Below are 17,043 nucleotides of genomic sequence, written 5' to 3'. Positions count from 1 at the left end.
ATTAAAGTAGTGAACAAAAATATTCCCAAAATAAATAATACTTTGAACAAAAAGCCAGGCTTCAAGTTGCAGTCCCCAAAAAGAACATGCCACCACTGTAGTGGACTGATAGGTTAGAAAGGCAACGAAGGAAAAATACAATCCAACGACCATATCGCAGGGTCAAGATCCACTGCTTTGTATTATTCGGCCTTTTGAGACTTGTTGTCTTCTTCTGTCCATCATCTAAGGGTTAGGAATTTTTCTTTTCCTTTTTTGTATTATTCGGCCTTTTGAGACTTGTTGTCTTCTTCTGTCTATCATCTAAGGGTTAGGAATTTTTCTTTTCCTTTTTTGGTATATGATCGCATGGTTATGATTGAAGCTTGGTTAGTACACGTATCTGCTTGATTGCATTTGCCTGGATTCTTCCGAGTTCAAAGCGAGCCTTCTTCACGAAGGCACATATGTGTGGCCAATGGCCTTCACTTCATTCTTGGCATTATTTTGAATGTCCCTTTTTCTTCCCTTCTCTTTTCGACTCATCAATTGGTGCCCTTTATGTCTCTCCACTTCCATCGGCCCTTCCCACTTCCCTAGGATCTTGAGCATGCAAATCCACCGTCCATTTCTTTTTGGCTTTTTCTACTTTAACCTCTTCTATGTGTAAGAGTTCAAATTCTATTGGAACACTTTCTAATCATTCGAGGTTTCCTAGTCTTGTGTTGATTAGGAATTTATTTCATCCACGCCCAGACAGATAAACTATTCATACTAAAAGGATTATATCCATTAATAAGTTGCGAAGAGTTTAATCATAGATAATCTCTTAACAAGTTGTGCCAAACTTTAAAGCTCAAGTGGATTACAACATCTAATTAGATTGGCTTAAGGAGAATTCAAGAGTTCCTTGATGGGCAAGACTCTTGAGTGAAGTCTATAAAAGGAGGTCCACATGCTACCGCCCAAAAACACACTCACATAAGTATTCTCACCCCATTTAGAGATAGAGAGATGGAGCCATATAACATAGAAGACTTCCTTCCCGCGCAAGCAAGAGTTTTCTTCTTACACAAGTCATGTCATATCAAGGTTGGTATTGACTACATCATAAAGCCTATTAGGCCCCGTTTGGTTCGCAGAAAAGATTTGATAGGTAATAATTTCCCATGTCTTTTTCAATGATGGGAAATGGAAGATTTATTTCTCATGTTTGGTAATGTTGGGCAAGTAACCCGGAAATACCACTTTATTTCATTTCCCATGTTTAGTTTGAGTAGGAATGTAAAACAAAGTTTGTTTAATTTTTCAATTATATCATATGAAATCAAATTTAAAAATATGCATTTAATGCTATATTGTAATTCTAAATGGAGACAAAATGATCAAACGTGCATTGGCTCATTTTCCCAAAGTTTCTCATGAGAAGGGAAAATGAAACCCAAGAGGGGAGGGAATGATTACATTTTTCCCTCTATTTTCTCATGTATTAGGCAACTATTTCCCATATTTGGACTTACCAAACATGGAAAAACAATTGATTTCTTACCCCCAGCCTCATTTCATATCAACCAAACGCAGTGCTTATATATTTTGTTTCTACTCAAGGCTCTTATTAAGGCTGTGGTTTTCTTCCTATAAATAGGAAGGAACTATTCAGAATCAAAGGACACAAAAAGAAAAAAAAAAACCAACAATCAAAATCCAAAGTCACACAACGCCTTTATCTTTTCTTTTATGTAGGATTCCACATAAATATATCAGCTAAGTTTTTTTTTTTTTCTTGGAGCACCATCTTGACAATCATAACTCTGGGAGAGAGCCTCCTAGCTTAATCACCGAACTTCTTTGGTTGATTAACAAGGAGAAAGCCTCATGTCGTGAGGAAGAGAAACCTACAGCTAAGATTTGTTCTTTCCTGGCCGCAATCGTTTTGATCAGAACTCATAATAAATATATATATCATTCTTGTTATCCATGTGAGTCGAACCTAAAACTTCATCAAACTAAATTGAGACAAATACCACTAGACTAAAAGCTAATTGATCTTATTAATATTATTATTACTACAAAAGCCTAATAAAAAATGAATAATTGATAACTTGTGAAAGCTATAGCCTTGGTGGCTCATGTTATGTATTTAATGTTCATTTATGTCTCTTAAAAATAAAAGTACTCCAAATGGAACATGGTCATATTGCTCTATGTCCATTATATTCAAGAGATCAAAGTTTGGCTCCTTAAAACTAAAGAGGATCTCCTCTTCAAAACTGAGATTTTGACACTTGTTCCAAAACAAAGAAAGTTAAAAGAATTTCAAAAAATAAAATAAAAATTTCAATGAAATTGACAGAGTTTCAAAATCCCTTTGTTTTGAGGAGATGAGCTCCTCCTCAAGGATGGTCAAATGCAAGATTTTCAGTTGAAGAAATCTTCAATGTCAGTTATAATATTCCTTTTACAAATCTTTAATATCGGTTATGTGACAATTATGAACTCTTTTACGGTTTTTTGTCAAATTAATTCACATTGAGCCATTCCAATTTCAACTGTTCTTTTTTCTTACTTATCTTTCCACATTATTATTCCCATCAAATTGTTACTAGGTTTTATCAACCACATCGGTTACCATAATCTTATTGCACTATAGCAACTATAAAAGCATGTTCCATCCAGTGTCGTAAAATTAATTTCTTCACAAGCCATAGCTGGCATGGCTCGGTTCAATTATGGAAGTGTAGCTCTGCTCACCATGTTCATTTTCTTCTTCACGTGGGCAGGGCTTGGTCGGAAGACAAGACATGTCAGGGTCACAAATGCATTGGAGGGAGGCTCGACCCTCACCGTTAACTGCCGATCCGAGGACGATGACATTGGTATCCAAGTGCTCCAACCTCAAGACTCATTTGAATTCCATTTTAAACCGACGTTTATCGGAATAACACGATTCTACTGCAGTTTTCAGTTGCCGGATGCATCAATTCACTGGTTCGACGTGTATAATCACTGGAGAGATGGTAGAGATTGCAGTGAATGTTATTGGGTTATACGTGATGGTGGCCCTTGCGTGTTTAACTGGGACAACCAACAATATGACATTTGCTATAAGTGGTCGTAAAGGAAGTCCATTATTAAGTTAGTTTTTTGTTTGGTTTGGTTGTTATGTGAATTATGAATGAAAATGAACTCGATCCGCATGAATTAATTTATATTTTGAAGAGATAATAAGAGTAATTCATTTCTATTGATATAACTTTTATCAAAACAAAATATGTTAAGAGCCATTCAGAAGCTCCTTTACAGAACTGGAAAGTTACTGGTTTAGCTTCTGTATCCCCACAAATTACAAACCTTGTGCATCTGTGCCTACAATCTGGGTGTCTGTTCTTAATACTTGGATAAGAATATGGGCTTCTGAATGGATGACTGCAAAGTTATTGATTTGGTAATTGATTTATCACTGAACTGGAAAGTGTTTTTACAAACTATATAAACAGCATGTACAAGTTTTTATATAGGTCAATAACAACAATTACATACACCAGGTTAGTGTCAATTGCAAATTCTTAGCTATTTTACCCAAACAGAGAGACACTAACTCTGTTTTTCAAAGAACAAAAATTTAAAAGTTTAGAAGTTTCTGTTGACAAACTAGAAACATTAGTCTTATTGCTGATTTTGCTGTCTCTGTTGGCCAAAATTCGGATGATTCTGTGGTGTACCCTGAAGTGCTACCATATTAGGCTGAAGATTCTGAGCATTTGGTGGAATGTTTCCGAATGCACCTTGCGAACCATGCTGCTGTTGCTGCTGCTGCTGCTGCTGCTGCTGCTGCTGTAGAGGCATCATACCACCAGTATTTGCTGCTCCCATGTTAAACACTGCATGCAAAGACCCCAACTACTAAATCAAACCAGGAACAAGAAGAACCAGATTGCAATACTCATATATGAGGTTAATATTAGACCAAGAAAGGGCGTATGTCGTACTCTGATCACTCAACATTTGGGAAGCATGGCTCCTCTGGGGATTGTTACCAGACAATTCAAACTGTGGAGCAAAAAGAGCAAAAGGGATTAAGTCATCACATTATCAGTCACATGATATCAAAACAATTCATATCATCAAAATACAGCATCCACCTTAGATAAGTTACCCTTTGAGAATAAAGAACTCCACAAGCAAAAAGGAAAAGGCACAAACTAATAAAATGAAGAAACTAATATAAACATGGGAAACACAACAAACCAAATCACATAGGAAATGTACCTGCATTCGAGGCATAAGTGATTGTGAGGGCATAGTGGCCGAAATGTTTGGTATCTGAAACAGGAAAAGAAATGAAGATGTAATGGCATAAATATCATCAAGAAGTTAAAAAAAAAAAAAAAATGCAGCACTTTGAATTAGATGAAATAGAAGGGCATAAAGGTGGAGTTATGCAAAACTTACACAATATAAAAATACAAGCATATCACAAACAATACAAGTTGATGTTCTGAACCATGCAATGAATAGAATCTTCCCACTCTTTTTCATGCAAATAATAAAGTGATAATGAATAGGCACAAAATCTAACCATTTGACTCGGTGTCGTCTGAGCAGCATTAAATAGTGCACTATTTGCAGTGCCAGAAAACTGGCCAAGATGACGATTCATTTGATTTCCTGGATTAAGTTGGTTTTGACCAATGCCATGTTGAACGTGTCCAGAAGGCAACTGCCTACCCTGAAATTGCTGGTGCCCCAGAGGCTGAGAAAATTGCATTTGATGTTGTCCGTGTAACTAGAGAGAATAATAATTACTAGTTAAGTAACCCCATAAATGGGGAAATGCGGCAAGACAAATAAATGCTATTTTGCATTGTTGATGCAAAAGCTCATGTAGTTTTGCCAATAACATGTGAGAGGGAAAGAAAGAAAGAGTAACACCTAAAATACTACAGTTTTGCAAAATTCTCTAATATGAAGATGAACTCCTCAAGGCTACAAACCACCAAACATAGCACAAGGGAAAAGCACACATTCATTCCCCATGACTCTACAGTCATCCGTTCAGAAGCCCAAACTCTTATCCAAGCATTAAGAACCAACACCCAGATTATAGGCGCAGATGCACAAGGCTTGTAATTTGTGGGGATATGCGGATGCAAATACTTCCACCTTATTAAACAAAAGGGCAACGCAAGTAAATAGATTTTTCACTAATATCTTAAAGTACATATCTAATTCCCGAAAGTGTGAAAGATTCAACGAAAGCAGCATCTAGATCCTTAGAAAAACATAAGAGAACTACTAAGAGATGATAACCAGAAAAAGAGACAAGAAAAAAGGAAAAAAGGTAAAAAAGGAGTTAGCAACAAAGTTACCGACTGAAACTTCTGCGGCTGGCCCTGCAAATCATGCAGCTGTTGCAGTTGGTTCTGCATGATGAATGAGAGAGTCAAAAGTTACATTCTCTAGATGACTGGCCATGGACTTAATCTAGAAAACAAATATTTGGAAACTCGCATTGAGTCTTTAATGAAATGGATGATGTGGCAACAATTCCTAAGCCATAAAATAGCATATAGGATGTTGGCATAAAACCTTACTTGCCCTAGTCCTTGCATTGCAGATTGCCTAAATTGTTGCTGAGCAAGGAGTTGCTGCTGCTGATGCTGAGGTAATTGCATCAATTTTTGCTGCTGTTGCTGCTGTTGTTGTTGCTTCTGTTGTTGGCTTTGTTGTTGAGGGGATGGCGTATTCATCATGTTTGTGCTAGACCTTGGTGAGTTGGCATACGGCAGTGGAGATGTCGTTGTGTTATCAAAGTTTGAAACACTGGTACCACCAGGAGATGCAGCCGGTCTTCCCATTAGTTGTGATCCAGAAACCTGCTTTTGACATTGTCAAGTAAGAGGGCCAGAAGATGCACAGTACATCTATATCATTTAAACATTCATCAAAGTAACGAAACTTGAAAAACAACATTATGTTGTTGGCTAAGGTTGACCAAGGTTATGTGAGACCCTGACCAAACCCTATTCTCTTTCAAAGAAAAAGTTCAAATCCAAATTACAGGGCCAAATCAGTCCACTAAATGGGTTTGAGGTGGATCCAACTCAACATGATTACAAAATAAACTTATGAATAATAAAAGTAGAAGTTTAGATGAAGGAACCGATAAGGGGTAATGGTAAGGATGCCAAGAACGTAGCCTTGCCAACATGATTAGCAAACAATAGCGCAAGACAACTGGAAGGGATCCCTCACTACTTACCAAACAATAGCTCAAGACAACTGGAAGGGATCCCTCATTACTCAAACACTCATTTTGGTTAGGCCCAGAACCAAAAACCAAAGTCAAAACAATAAAGCTACAGAAATAAGAAATTTTAAAACTGTATAATTGACCTCACAAATGCAGAGAATGAAGCAGAGGGTTTCAACAAGATGGAAAACGAAACAGTCCTTTTGTGGAGAGAGTATCTAAGCTGTGTAAACTTTGAGGATGTAGGTCTTGCAACTTCGGGTGATGTGATCAAAGAAGATGGGAATAAATGCAACAACAACAACAACAAAAAAGCGGCCAAAATGAGTGATGGCAGAGAAAATATGAGGAAAGATTCAGAGATCCGTGTGCTTATATTATGAAAAATGTGATTATGTATAGGGAGAGATGATGATGAAAACAATACTTTCTAAGGTAAATTCAATCGACAACAAAATGAAATAACTTTATCATCATAACTTGATTAGCAATTCCCCTCAATTAAGAATTCAAACTCACAAAGTGGCCCTTTAAGAAGCCTATCATCTAACCTGCATCAAGGGGCTCTGAGCAGTCAAGTTACTTGATGATACAGGGGTATTCTTTAAGTACATACCTGAAAAAACTTTAGTTAAAGTCACCTGAAAAGCAATGGGGTACAACCTAGTACATCAACTCATGGTTAAATCATGGTTGAACAACAAGTAACTGATTATTACCAGAGGTTTCGGCAAAAGGCTGAGCTCCATCACCAACAGTGAGCACATCTACCAGATGCATTGGAAGTGCAGTTGTATTCTGTCTTTGGTCTACAGGTAACCTTAATCCTGCATGCATGCATTTACAAACCCATATGAAACCATTCACATATATCCATACTCGGTTTGAATGACAAGTACTAAATCATAAACAAATAGAGACACTACATTTGAAAGTTAAAGCAATAACCCGATTGCAATATTAAGAAAAAAGAACCTAAAGCTGAGCAAGGACCTAAAAAGTAGAGCTTATGAATGAAACGATCACCAAAATCAATCAAGCAAGTCGTTAACAAAAACTGCAACATTGAGAAGCAGAAAGTGTTTCAGAAAGACAATGAATAGTGGTTACCTTCGCCAAAATTAACAGCAGCACGGAGAAGATTTTCTTGCTCTTGAATTTTGGCAGCCTGAGCCTTGTCCAGAGTAGGAACAATAGGTATGCCTTGACGAGTTCCAAAGCAGTAAGCTTTACGAGTATCAGCCAATACTTTCTCAGCACTTTCACAAGCTCCTCCAATCATATCAATCCTTGCCTGCATACAATAATCTGAAGCTTCTGAAATTGAATAGACATACAAAATTGGAACAAAACCCAGATGCTAAAATGAACCCTAAATCACCTTCAGCTTCTCAATTTGAGAACCTATGGGGAGGCTCTGCAAACCATGAAGCAATTGCTCTCTCTTGGCATTGTCTTCAACCTCCATCTCAGGCAATAGCTTCGAGGACAGCATCACGGGTAACACTGTAGAGTTTTCAGCGTTCACATTCTTGGGATGAACCACGAAGGCCTTGGAGACCTTCTTGATTTCATCGACGATATTGAAGAGCTCGAGATTGACCATGGAGTATTGGCTCAAGATGTCTTGCCATTTGGGAGTTGTGTTGGCGTAAGCGTAGGCGTTGAGGTCGTCGAGAATGCGAGAGATAGCTTTGAAGAGGCTGATGGCTCGGGTCTTGACGGACTCTAGGTTCAGCTGTTGCTGCACGGCGTCGTTTAGCCTCTCTACCGCCATGGGTTGCGGTAGTTGTTGCTGTTGGGGCTGAGGAGGTTGGTTCTGTACCACGCCTTCCATGGCTGCCATTGTTGCTTGAGAATCAGAGCGAATGAGAGAGATTGAAGGACGAGGCTGAAGCATTTTTAATTTCAGTGGGCCAATTGTGCCATTCAGGCCCAATGTAAAATGCAAAGTTTCATTCCTAGAATGCCACTCATATCCTTAAAAATAATGAGTGGCATATTAGGAATGAAACACAATGTAAAACATAATAATGGGTGGGCCTATCTATACCACTGTGGTTTTATTTCAAGCCGATCACCTATTATTGGGTTTTAACTTTCCAACATGACAATGAGTGATAGGCTTAAGATACCACTATGATAGCATCCCCGTTATATGCAAATTCTTCTCATAATTAAGGATTAATTAGATTGACACCCCTCTCATATTTTGTGTTTTTGTAAAAATTTCTCCCAAAATGAATTTAACAATAAAAATTAAATTGTGCATACATCCCTTGAAATTTATTCATATTGTCACATACCTCCCTCAAACTTTACCAATATTCCACATCATTTTTAAAAGTTTTATAATTACAAAAATCTGAAAATTTTCACCTAATTTTCCCCTCCCCCTATTCCATTTTGCAAAACCACCCTTTTGCCATGAAACACATGTATTCAGAGGTGCAATATAATACTGGTTTAGTGTTATGTTCCATTAAAATCATGCCAACACAAAAGGGTATTTACATGTTGCATATTTTATGGTCTAGAGCAGAGACAACCACAATGGGGTCACTAGGGTCAAACGATCCTATGGAAGTCATGGAAATAGGCTTGAAGGTCCACCTGAGCCGATTGTGTGACCTCATGGGAAACCCTCCAAACCCTGAGAGCAACTCCACCCATTTGCCCTTTTCTATGGCAAGGGAGGGCTAGGGCAGCCACTATTCACTTGAATAGTTCTGCCCTTGCAAAAGGTTATGGTGTTTCCACCAATTGCCATGGCAACAATTATTCACTTGAGATATGAGGAGAAAAATTTGTATAGAGTTTTGGTGTGGGAAGTGAAAACTACAACTAAGTATTTATTTTAAAAAAATCTGAAATTTTTGTATTTTTTTAGATTTTTTTAAATTTTTTTATTGCGACATCAAGAACCGGGTTTGAAACTAAGGCAGATCTTGCTCGAGGGCTAGCTGGGTTCGTGGCCCTATTTCGCAGGCTAGCCCTTGCCCCATCTCCCCAAAAAAACCCCACCCCATCTCATCTCCTTCATTGCATGCAAGCCTACCGCCGTGTCCACTTATTGTGTGTGTGCCCCCCCTTAAAATGAAATTGAATTTATGACTTGATTATATTGTTTTACACTATAACCCCAAGAGACAAGATTCTTGGATTCGTCATAGGTTCAGAGCTTGTAACAATTTGATCTCTATCTTTGAATGATAAGCGTGAGAGATACTCTATTAAGACAAGATATTAGTAAGTACCAGATTAATCTTCTGTTAAGACTGGAAAACATATTTGGATTATCAAACTATCAGCAAAAGAGATAAGCAGAAATGTTATTTAAAGAAGGTAATAAATCTTAGCAGGCATTCAAATCAATATATATATATATATATATATATAGACATCATAACCAAGTAAAATTTATTACATACAGGACCATGAAAAGAGTTCTGCTAGCTTCACCCGAAAAGAAAAAAGTCACATGCAAAAACGACTTAGCTAGCAGCAAAATCACCATAATGACAATAAGGTCAAATTAAAATTTTGGTTTTGTTTAAAAAAATTTTATAAAAAAACTTATTGTTTTCGTTGAAAGATGAAAACTGCTATGTTGTCTGTCAATCACATAATGCTGCAACCACCGTTTAAAGTAGTTTGTCCGACATCGACACCAACCTTCAATATCCAAGCTACTTTCACAACCACATCCTGAAATAATAAATACACGATCATAAGGAATTAGTCAATAATTATGTAGGCCTGTCTCTTAAAATTTAGCTAAAAATACACAAAATTTATTTTATGAGCTCTTTATAAAATTTGAACTCCAATCATACTCTCTAGTTTAGGGAATCATAAATACTATAGTTATTTTTTAATTTAATATGATTGGTCCATCTCTATAAAATATATATATATATATATTAGTTAAAACTTTAAACTATGCATAAAACAAAACAACATTAAATTATAGGGAGCCACTAAGAGTCCTTTATCTTTCCTCATATTTAGGAGCTCTTGGGCCCCGTTTGGTTCATGGGAAATGAGACTTGGGGATGAGAAATCAATTACTTTCCCATATTTGGTAAGTCCAAGCATGGGAAATCGTTGCATGGCCCATGGGAAAGTAAGGGGAAAGTAAAGCCATCATCCCAACTTGGGTTTTGTTTTTCCTCCTCATGGGAAAGTTTGGGGAAATGAACCAACATTAAATATACATTTTTCATGACCATTTTGTCCCCATTAACAATTTAGAATTACAATATATCATTAAATGCATTCTTTTTTATTTAATTTAATATGGGTATAATCAAAAATTTATACAAACTTTGTTTTTCATTCCTACTCAAAACAAACATGGGAAAGGAAATAAAGTTCTATCTCCCGGTTACTTTCCCAACATTATCAAACGTGGAAAATGAATCTTCCATTTCCCATCCCTTAGAAAATGACATGGGAAATGATTTCCCCTCAAATTCATTCCGTAAACCAAACGAGGCCCAGAGGTCTCTATATTTTAGGAAATGAATAGGGAACATAGTTGAAGTTGTATTTTTCCAATTCCTCCCTAAAAATTTATCTTAAATGGTGGTTTAAGAACCCAATTGTGGATGCTTTAAGTGCAATAGTGTACGTAGTATGAGAGCATGTCATGTGGTATAACTCATTTATTAGAATATATATAAGTGGATATTTATTGATATTATATCATAAAAGTGGAAAATATTAACTATACCGTCCATCCATATTATAACATGTGGACGAGTCATACCACATAACTATATCCCAATATCATATAATAATTTCTCAATGCAAATGATTAGAGTGGTAGTAGATTACACACATTGTATAATGCCTACAATGCACATGTGGCAATAATTTCTTGAGTAAGTTCAGTTTTAGTCATCTACAATGCCCCCTATTTTTTTAGTTGAAAATTTTAGCTAAAAACACACAAAAACTATTTCTATAAAATATCAACTTCAATTATACTCCATAGTTTTGGGCGTCTGAAATGCTATAATTCTTTTTTAATTTAGCATAAATGGTCTCTCTCAAAAAAATATATATATATATATAACAAAAAATAGTCAGCATTAATTAAAAGTTTAAAATATTCATAAAATAAAGCAGCATTAAAATATTATAGGGACCCACTTGGAGGTTTTTTTTCTCTTTTTTCAAATTTATGAGATCCTAGATGTCTCCCTATTTTAAGAGGTGGATGAAGAGCATGGTTGGAGTTGTATTTTTCCAATTTGTCTCTAGAAGGTGAGAGCCCATTCCCATTGTAGATGCTTTTAGTAAAAATATATCTATTAAAATTAATTAACTACATATTACTCCATGCAGGTTAGGGTCATTGTCGAAATTGGCCTCGAGGAAGGGAGTAAAATGTAGTTAATCCAAAATACAAAATAGTATTAGGATTTTTTAGGGCATGTACCAAGTTAGTGGTCATAGTTATCTTGGGACCACAAATCTCACTAGATGACAGTCACATTTTTTCAGACCATCTCCAAGAAAGATGTTAAATCTAACGTGTCACTTTTAGCAAGTAAAAAAAGGGAGCATTTTTGCTACCATATGTGCACCCTCACCACCCAACTCATGACTTGACATTTGTCCAAACCTATAACCCTAGTTAACTATTTGTTTTTAAATATTTTAAAGCATTTAAAACTCAAAAATAAAATAAAATATATAAATAAATAAAATAAAATAAAAAAACTCTCTCCTTCTATATCCCTCTATTCCGAACCAACCCAACCAAGAGGCCCTATTTTCTATAGCCACTTCCCTCAACAACCCCAGCCACCATTTCCTCCCTCACCTCATTCATCCTCATCAATCAGAAAGATTAAATGGAAAAGGTAAAGAGACATGTCCGTCACAGTTTCTAATTCTCAGGTGGTTTCGTTGTAGTCGTCTATTTTCTGCAACAAGCCAAGAAACCGTAACTCTAGCACTGCCGTCACCAGACATGGTGGCTTCTTGTTCGTCATCGTTGTCGCCTTTCCAGCTTCGGATCTAGAATATCCTTTAGATTTGAGCCATTCAAGTGCTTGAAATTTGTAGATTCTTGCATCTTGAAACCATGCTTCCCTTTTCTCATTTCTCATTGGAGGTCGGGAAGGGGGGAGGGAGAGAAAGAGACATGTACTTTTTTTCTTTCTTTTTAAATATTATTTGGTTTAATTTTATTGGTTTTAAATACTTTAAAAGATTTTAAAACAAATAGTTAACTATAGTTATAGGAATGGATAGATGTCAAGTAGGGGTGGTCATCTCATCTGAATTATCCGTGTACCAATCATACCGTACCGACGGTTTGGTTTGGTTTGGTTAAATAATTATTTTTTAATTTTAATTATTCTGATTCGATCCATACCGAAATGTTTGGTTTGGTTAACGGAAACAAAATTCCTAACCCAACGGAAACCCGTACCGATCCAATATTTATACTTATTTTATTATTTAAATACAAAACAAGAAACCAAAGGTAATACAATCAGCATTTTGTATCACTCCTTTATCACTACTGTATCACTTCTTTCTCACCATTGTATCATTGCTTTATCACCATTTTATCACTGCTTTATTACCACTGTATCACTTCCTTATCACCATTGTATCACTTACCCGGGTACTGTAGCACTTTTTGGTCATAGAGGAATTTATGTACTTCATATGTTTTTCAATTTCGACCTTTGTCCTGTTTTGTACACTGTAACTTTCCAACTGTTGATCCAAATTTTATGTTCTTTATATGGTTGGATTCAGCATGAAAAAGAACACTCAAAGGTTCAAACAACAAAAACAAGTGACTCCTAGTACATCTTGAGTACATATTGAATGATATAGTGACTAAGTTATTTGATTTCATACTTGGATGAATTAGACTATTGGGCTTTTATATTTTACAAGGATAATTTGGTATATTTGTTCAAGAACTTATGTTATATGAAAGTATTATAAATTGTATTTTTATTAGTATGTTTTATATTACGGTATTATCGGTGTACCGACCAATCCGAATCAAATATTAGGTTAACCGATCCGAAGTCTACCAAAGTCTTTGGTTTGATTAACGGAAGAGCCTTCTACCATTCAAAACTGATCCGTGCCCAGGCCTAATGTCAAGTCATGAGTTGGGTGGTGAAGGTGCACATATGGTTAAAATTGTGAGCAAAAATGCGCCCCGTAGAAAAAATAGTTGAGACTCACTCCAACCGAAATGTTAAATATCCTACATGGATTAATGTGTCTAGATTGTAGTAAACCAATAAATAATACATAACATTTTAATATTTTAATTTGACATATAAGGTGGAATGTAAAACTCTATTATATGTCAAACTGCCAAATAAGTCATGAAATTCAATTTTAACGTTTGATATGTGACATTTCCCTTTGGAGATGCTCTCACTATTAAAGTTTATTTCAGTTATTGTTTGCTTAATATTTGAATTTCTCTTTTAACCTAATTCTACTATCGAAACCCTTATAAATTCCATGGTAGCCTTTGCCGATGAATAAATTGAATTAAGTTTCTCATCTTATTTTCTTAATTATCTGAATTTTACTATTTTACTCTCATTTGGATATAGTAAATGACTACCTTATAAGTGCCTTTGCTTTTTATATCTAAATTCTAGATCAACAAATAGCCTAATTTTATATCTACATACAGTATCTACTCTTAAGTGTAGTACTAACCACATTCTGTGTGGCTACCAGAATGAGTCTACATTAGTTCTTTGAGAATTTCACAACTCATTGTTGATCCAGAACAAAATCCTCCAACGATACCTTGAGTTCAAGCCAAACTTGTGGCATCATGGTGTTACTGCTAAGTGATTATGAAGGCAAAAAAGATTGCATTTGTAAAAAGAAATAAGAAAACTTACATCAGAATCTTGATCTTGGGACCAGCTTGGCTGCATGCTTATCAACAAATAGCGTCAGTGTGTTGACAAGATAATTATTTGATGGAAACAAAAAATTTATGTTCTCAAACTATATCGTACTGTGAGATCATATATGTACACACGTATGTAACTTTATTTATTAAGAGGGATCGTTTTGATTATTATACTTTGTTTATGGAAAAATTTGGCCCACAAATGCCATGTCTGAAAATAACAAGAAATTATAAAACTACGTTAGTATGGTCACGTACGTCTTGTACACGTGTTATAAGTAATTTTTTCCATTTATAGAAGCATATTTTTCAAATGAATAATTAGTGTTAATTACCTGATTTTGTGTCATGGTGGATACAGCAGCCTTGCTGCGCAGTCAGGCATAGTTGTCTACAAGGTTGGCATGGATGTGAGTGTAGCTTCGACCGCTATAGCAGGAGGAGCATAGGTCGAAAGTTGTAGTTTTATTATAATGGAAGCAGTCAAAACAAGTGAAATATAGTGCCTAGCGCAGAAATGTATTATAAAAAAATCCGCGTATAGCCGAACGGCTATACTATTTACAATAATAATAAATAAATAAAGAGGACTGTCTGTGGCTAGCGGTCTTCGTGGCCACGTGTCAAATATCGTATAGCTGATATACCTTTTTTATAATAAAAAGTTTAAAAACCTAAGTATAGCCGTGCGGCTATACTAATTTTAAAACGCGAGTATGGCCGCCCGGCTATACTAGCTTTATCATACATAAAAGATCCGTCTATAGCCGCACGTCTATACTATTTATAAAAATAAAAAAAAGACCCGCCTGGCATCTAGCGCTCATTTCGCCACGTGTAAAATACTATTTTTTATAATAAAATACCGTAGTATAGCCGCGCGGCTATACATTTTTTATTTAAAAATATCTCGAGTACAGCCTACCGGCTGTACTATTTATAATAAAGAAGGACCACCCGCTTCCCGTGTCGATAGCCTCGCGGCTATACCTTTTTATTAAAAATATAGCCGTCGGCGATACAAAATGAGGGCATGCCTTGCGCTTAGCACCACTCGTCACGTGTCTAAAACAGTATAGCCGTATAGCTATACTATTATATATTAAAAAAATGTATCTATCTATATAAAGGTACTGCTTAGTTTAGGAAAAATATCAACGACATTCTGAATCAACCATAGTTGTTTATACCAACTATAGTTTAGGAAAAATACCAACTCCTTGGAGAATTATAGCAACTGCTTGGTATTTTTCCTAAACTATAGTTGTTTATTTTTCCCAACCATAGTTGTTTATTTTTCTAAATCAAAATTCACAAAGGATGTGTGCATGCAGTTGGAATTAAAGTTGTAACTTGTGACATCGTGGTATGAAATCTATGAAATAATCCATATTCGCATTTTGTTGTCAGTTTATATTGACACTTTGTGGATAATGATTTTTTTGACTGAATTATAATTGTAATCACAAAATTTCTAAAATAATAATAATAAGACCCCACTGTAATTTTTTTGACTGAATTATAATTGTAATCACAAAGAAAGAGGCACTTTTTTTTTGTCTGACTTGTTCTTAAAAAAAAAACACAACATAAGAATTGCAACGAGAACGAGGTTACCCTGACTCTTGACTCTGAGGAACCCAAGCTTCCGAACATTATAAATACCTTTTAAAAAACTTGACGAAGGTAAATTACAAAACCAAATACAAGGACTATCAACATGACTCGTTCTATAAAATGTTTTGCTTTGGAAGAAGAAAACAAGCTAATAAAATAGGATGTTTTTGGGTTGTCATTCTCATATCATACCCGGCAGATTCTAATGGTCCAAATTTTTTATTTATTTATAAATATATATATATATATTATACGATTCTAATGGTCCATTTGTGAGAGCAGCCCCATACTTTTTTTCTCAGGCCAGGCTCTAGCCTAGTCCGTGCCACACCCAATTCCCACTGGTAAAATCCTCTCCAAAGTCCAAAACACAAATTACAGAAAATGTTAAGTGGTTATTACTTGATTAGTTTTAGGCTTTTTTTTTGGTGGAGTATAAGCGATAGTCTAAATTAGAGGGGAGAATAATTTATCACACACATACACGCACAACTATGATGTCATGAGGGTTCAAATCTGAGACCTCTGATTTGCAAGTCAATGACCTTTTCTACTGGACTAGACATGTTGATGGTACTCAAGAGCTCTTAAACCACTCTAGGATATGCTATTTTTTCTGATATGAGATCTTGAATCCTAAGCCATTTATTGAGTTTTATTTTTTAGGTTTATTGTATTTCAAGAATGTCTTTGCTTAAATTCATTTATGAGTAATTAAGATTTAATGATATTTATTTTTTAGTGTTAAAAGAAGTCTCAAGTTTGAAACCCATTTTTCCAAAATAGCTTAATATCACAAAACATCTCTAAGGTTTATGAAACTGTCAGATTGCATCTCTAAGGTTTTTGTGTCATTCGTAGTCCTCAAGGTTAGTATGTGTGATCACAAATGGTCTATGCCGTTAAGTTTCGTTAAAAACTCCGTTAGTTATTACAAAACATCTCTGAGGTTCACTCACCTATCATAAATGGTCCTTGCAAAATTTTTATTTTTTTCATTTAAAATTTATAAAATTTTGGTTTTTTTATAAATTATTTACAAATATATATTGTATTTTAAATACATGTGACACTATATTTTTGAAGATGTGAGTTCCGCATATATGTCACATCAACAAACTAATGAAGTTTTTAAAAATTAATTTAAAATTCATAAAATTTAAAAAATGAAAAAAAACCATTTATAGAAAGATTTTAACCTTGAAGACTATTTATGAATCCTAAACCCTTGGTTTTTTCATTTTTAAATTTTATGAATTTTAAATTATTT

General features: G+C 35.2%; 1 protein-coding gene across 4 annotated transcripts; it reads right to left on the bottom strand.

The window, feature by feature from the left end:
* Positions 1–3,402: 3,402 nt before the first annotated feature.
* MED8 (mediator subunit 8) lies at positions 3,403–8,133 on the bottom strand. 4 transcript variants are annotated; one of them, XM_089046814.1, is made up of 10 exons: positions 7,614–8,133; positions 7,343–7,526; positions 6,952–7,059; positions 6,784–6,848; positions 5,574–5,858; positions 5,349–5,402; positions 4,559–4,717; positions 4,249–4,302; positions 3,969–4,029; positions 3,403–3,860 (listed from the first exon to the last, which is right to left on the bottom strand). In XM_089046814.1, exons 1-10 carry the CDS (start codon positions 8,130–8,132, stop codon positions 3,646–3,648), a joined length of 1,704 nt encoding a protein of 567 aa, XP_088902940.1. In that variant the 5' UTR covers position 8,133; the 3' UTR covers positions 3,403–3,645. The 4 variants fall into 4 exon arrangements, with proteins under 4 accessions (XP_088902940.1, XP_088902939.1, XP_088902941.1 ...); XM_089046813.1 differs by having other exon boundaries at positions 4,559–4,765; positions 7,614–8,132; XM_089046815.1 differs by having other exon boundaries at positions 5,574–5,855; positions 7,614–8,132.
* Positions 8,134–17,043: the final 8,910 nt, after the last annotated feature.

This window comes from Prunus mume, linkage group LG2 (assembly GCF_029339155.1).
Source record: "Prunus mume cultivar Tortuosa linkage group LG2, ASM2933915v1, whole genome shotgun sequence".
Classification (NCBI taxonomy): domain Eukaryota; kingdom Viridiplantae; phylum Streptophyta; class Magnoliopsida; order Rosales; family Rosaceae; genus Prunus; species Prunus mume.
The sequence above is the reverse complement of the archived record's forward strand: the minus strand, read 5'-3'. Positions and strand labels throughout refer to the sequence as shown.

Excerpts from the sequence above, each read along its gene's own strand:
- MED8 (XM_089046813.1), bottom strand. The coding sequence starts at position 8,132 with ATGCTTCAGCCTCGTCCTTCAATCTCTCTCATTCGCTCTGATTCTCAA. Across the intron at positions 6,849-6,951 it reads GCCTTTTGCCGAAACCTCTG|GTATGTACTTAAAGAATACC; the intron begins GTAATAATCAGT and ends AAGTTTTTTCAG. Across the intron at positions 4,766-5,348 it reads AGCCGCAGAAGTTTCAGTCG|TTACACGGACAACATCAAAT; the intron begins GTAACTTTGTTG and ends TATTCTCTCTAG.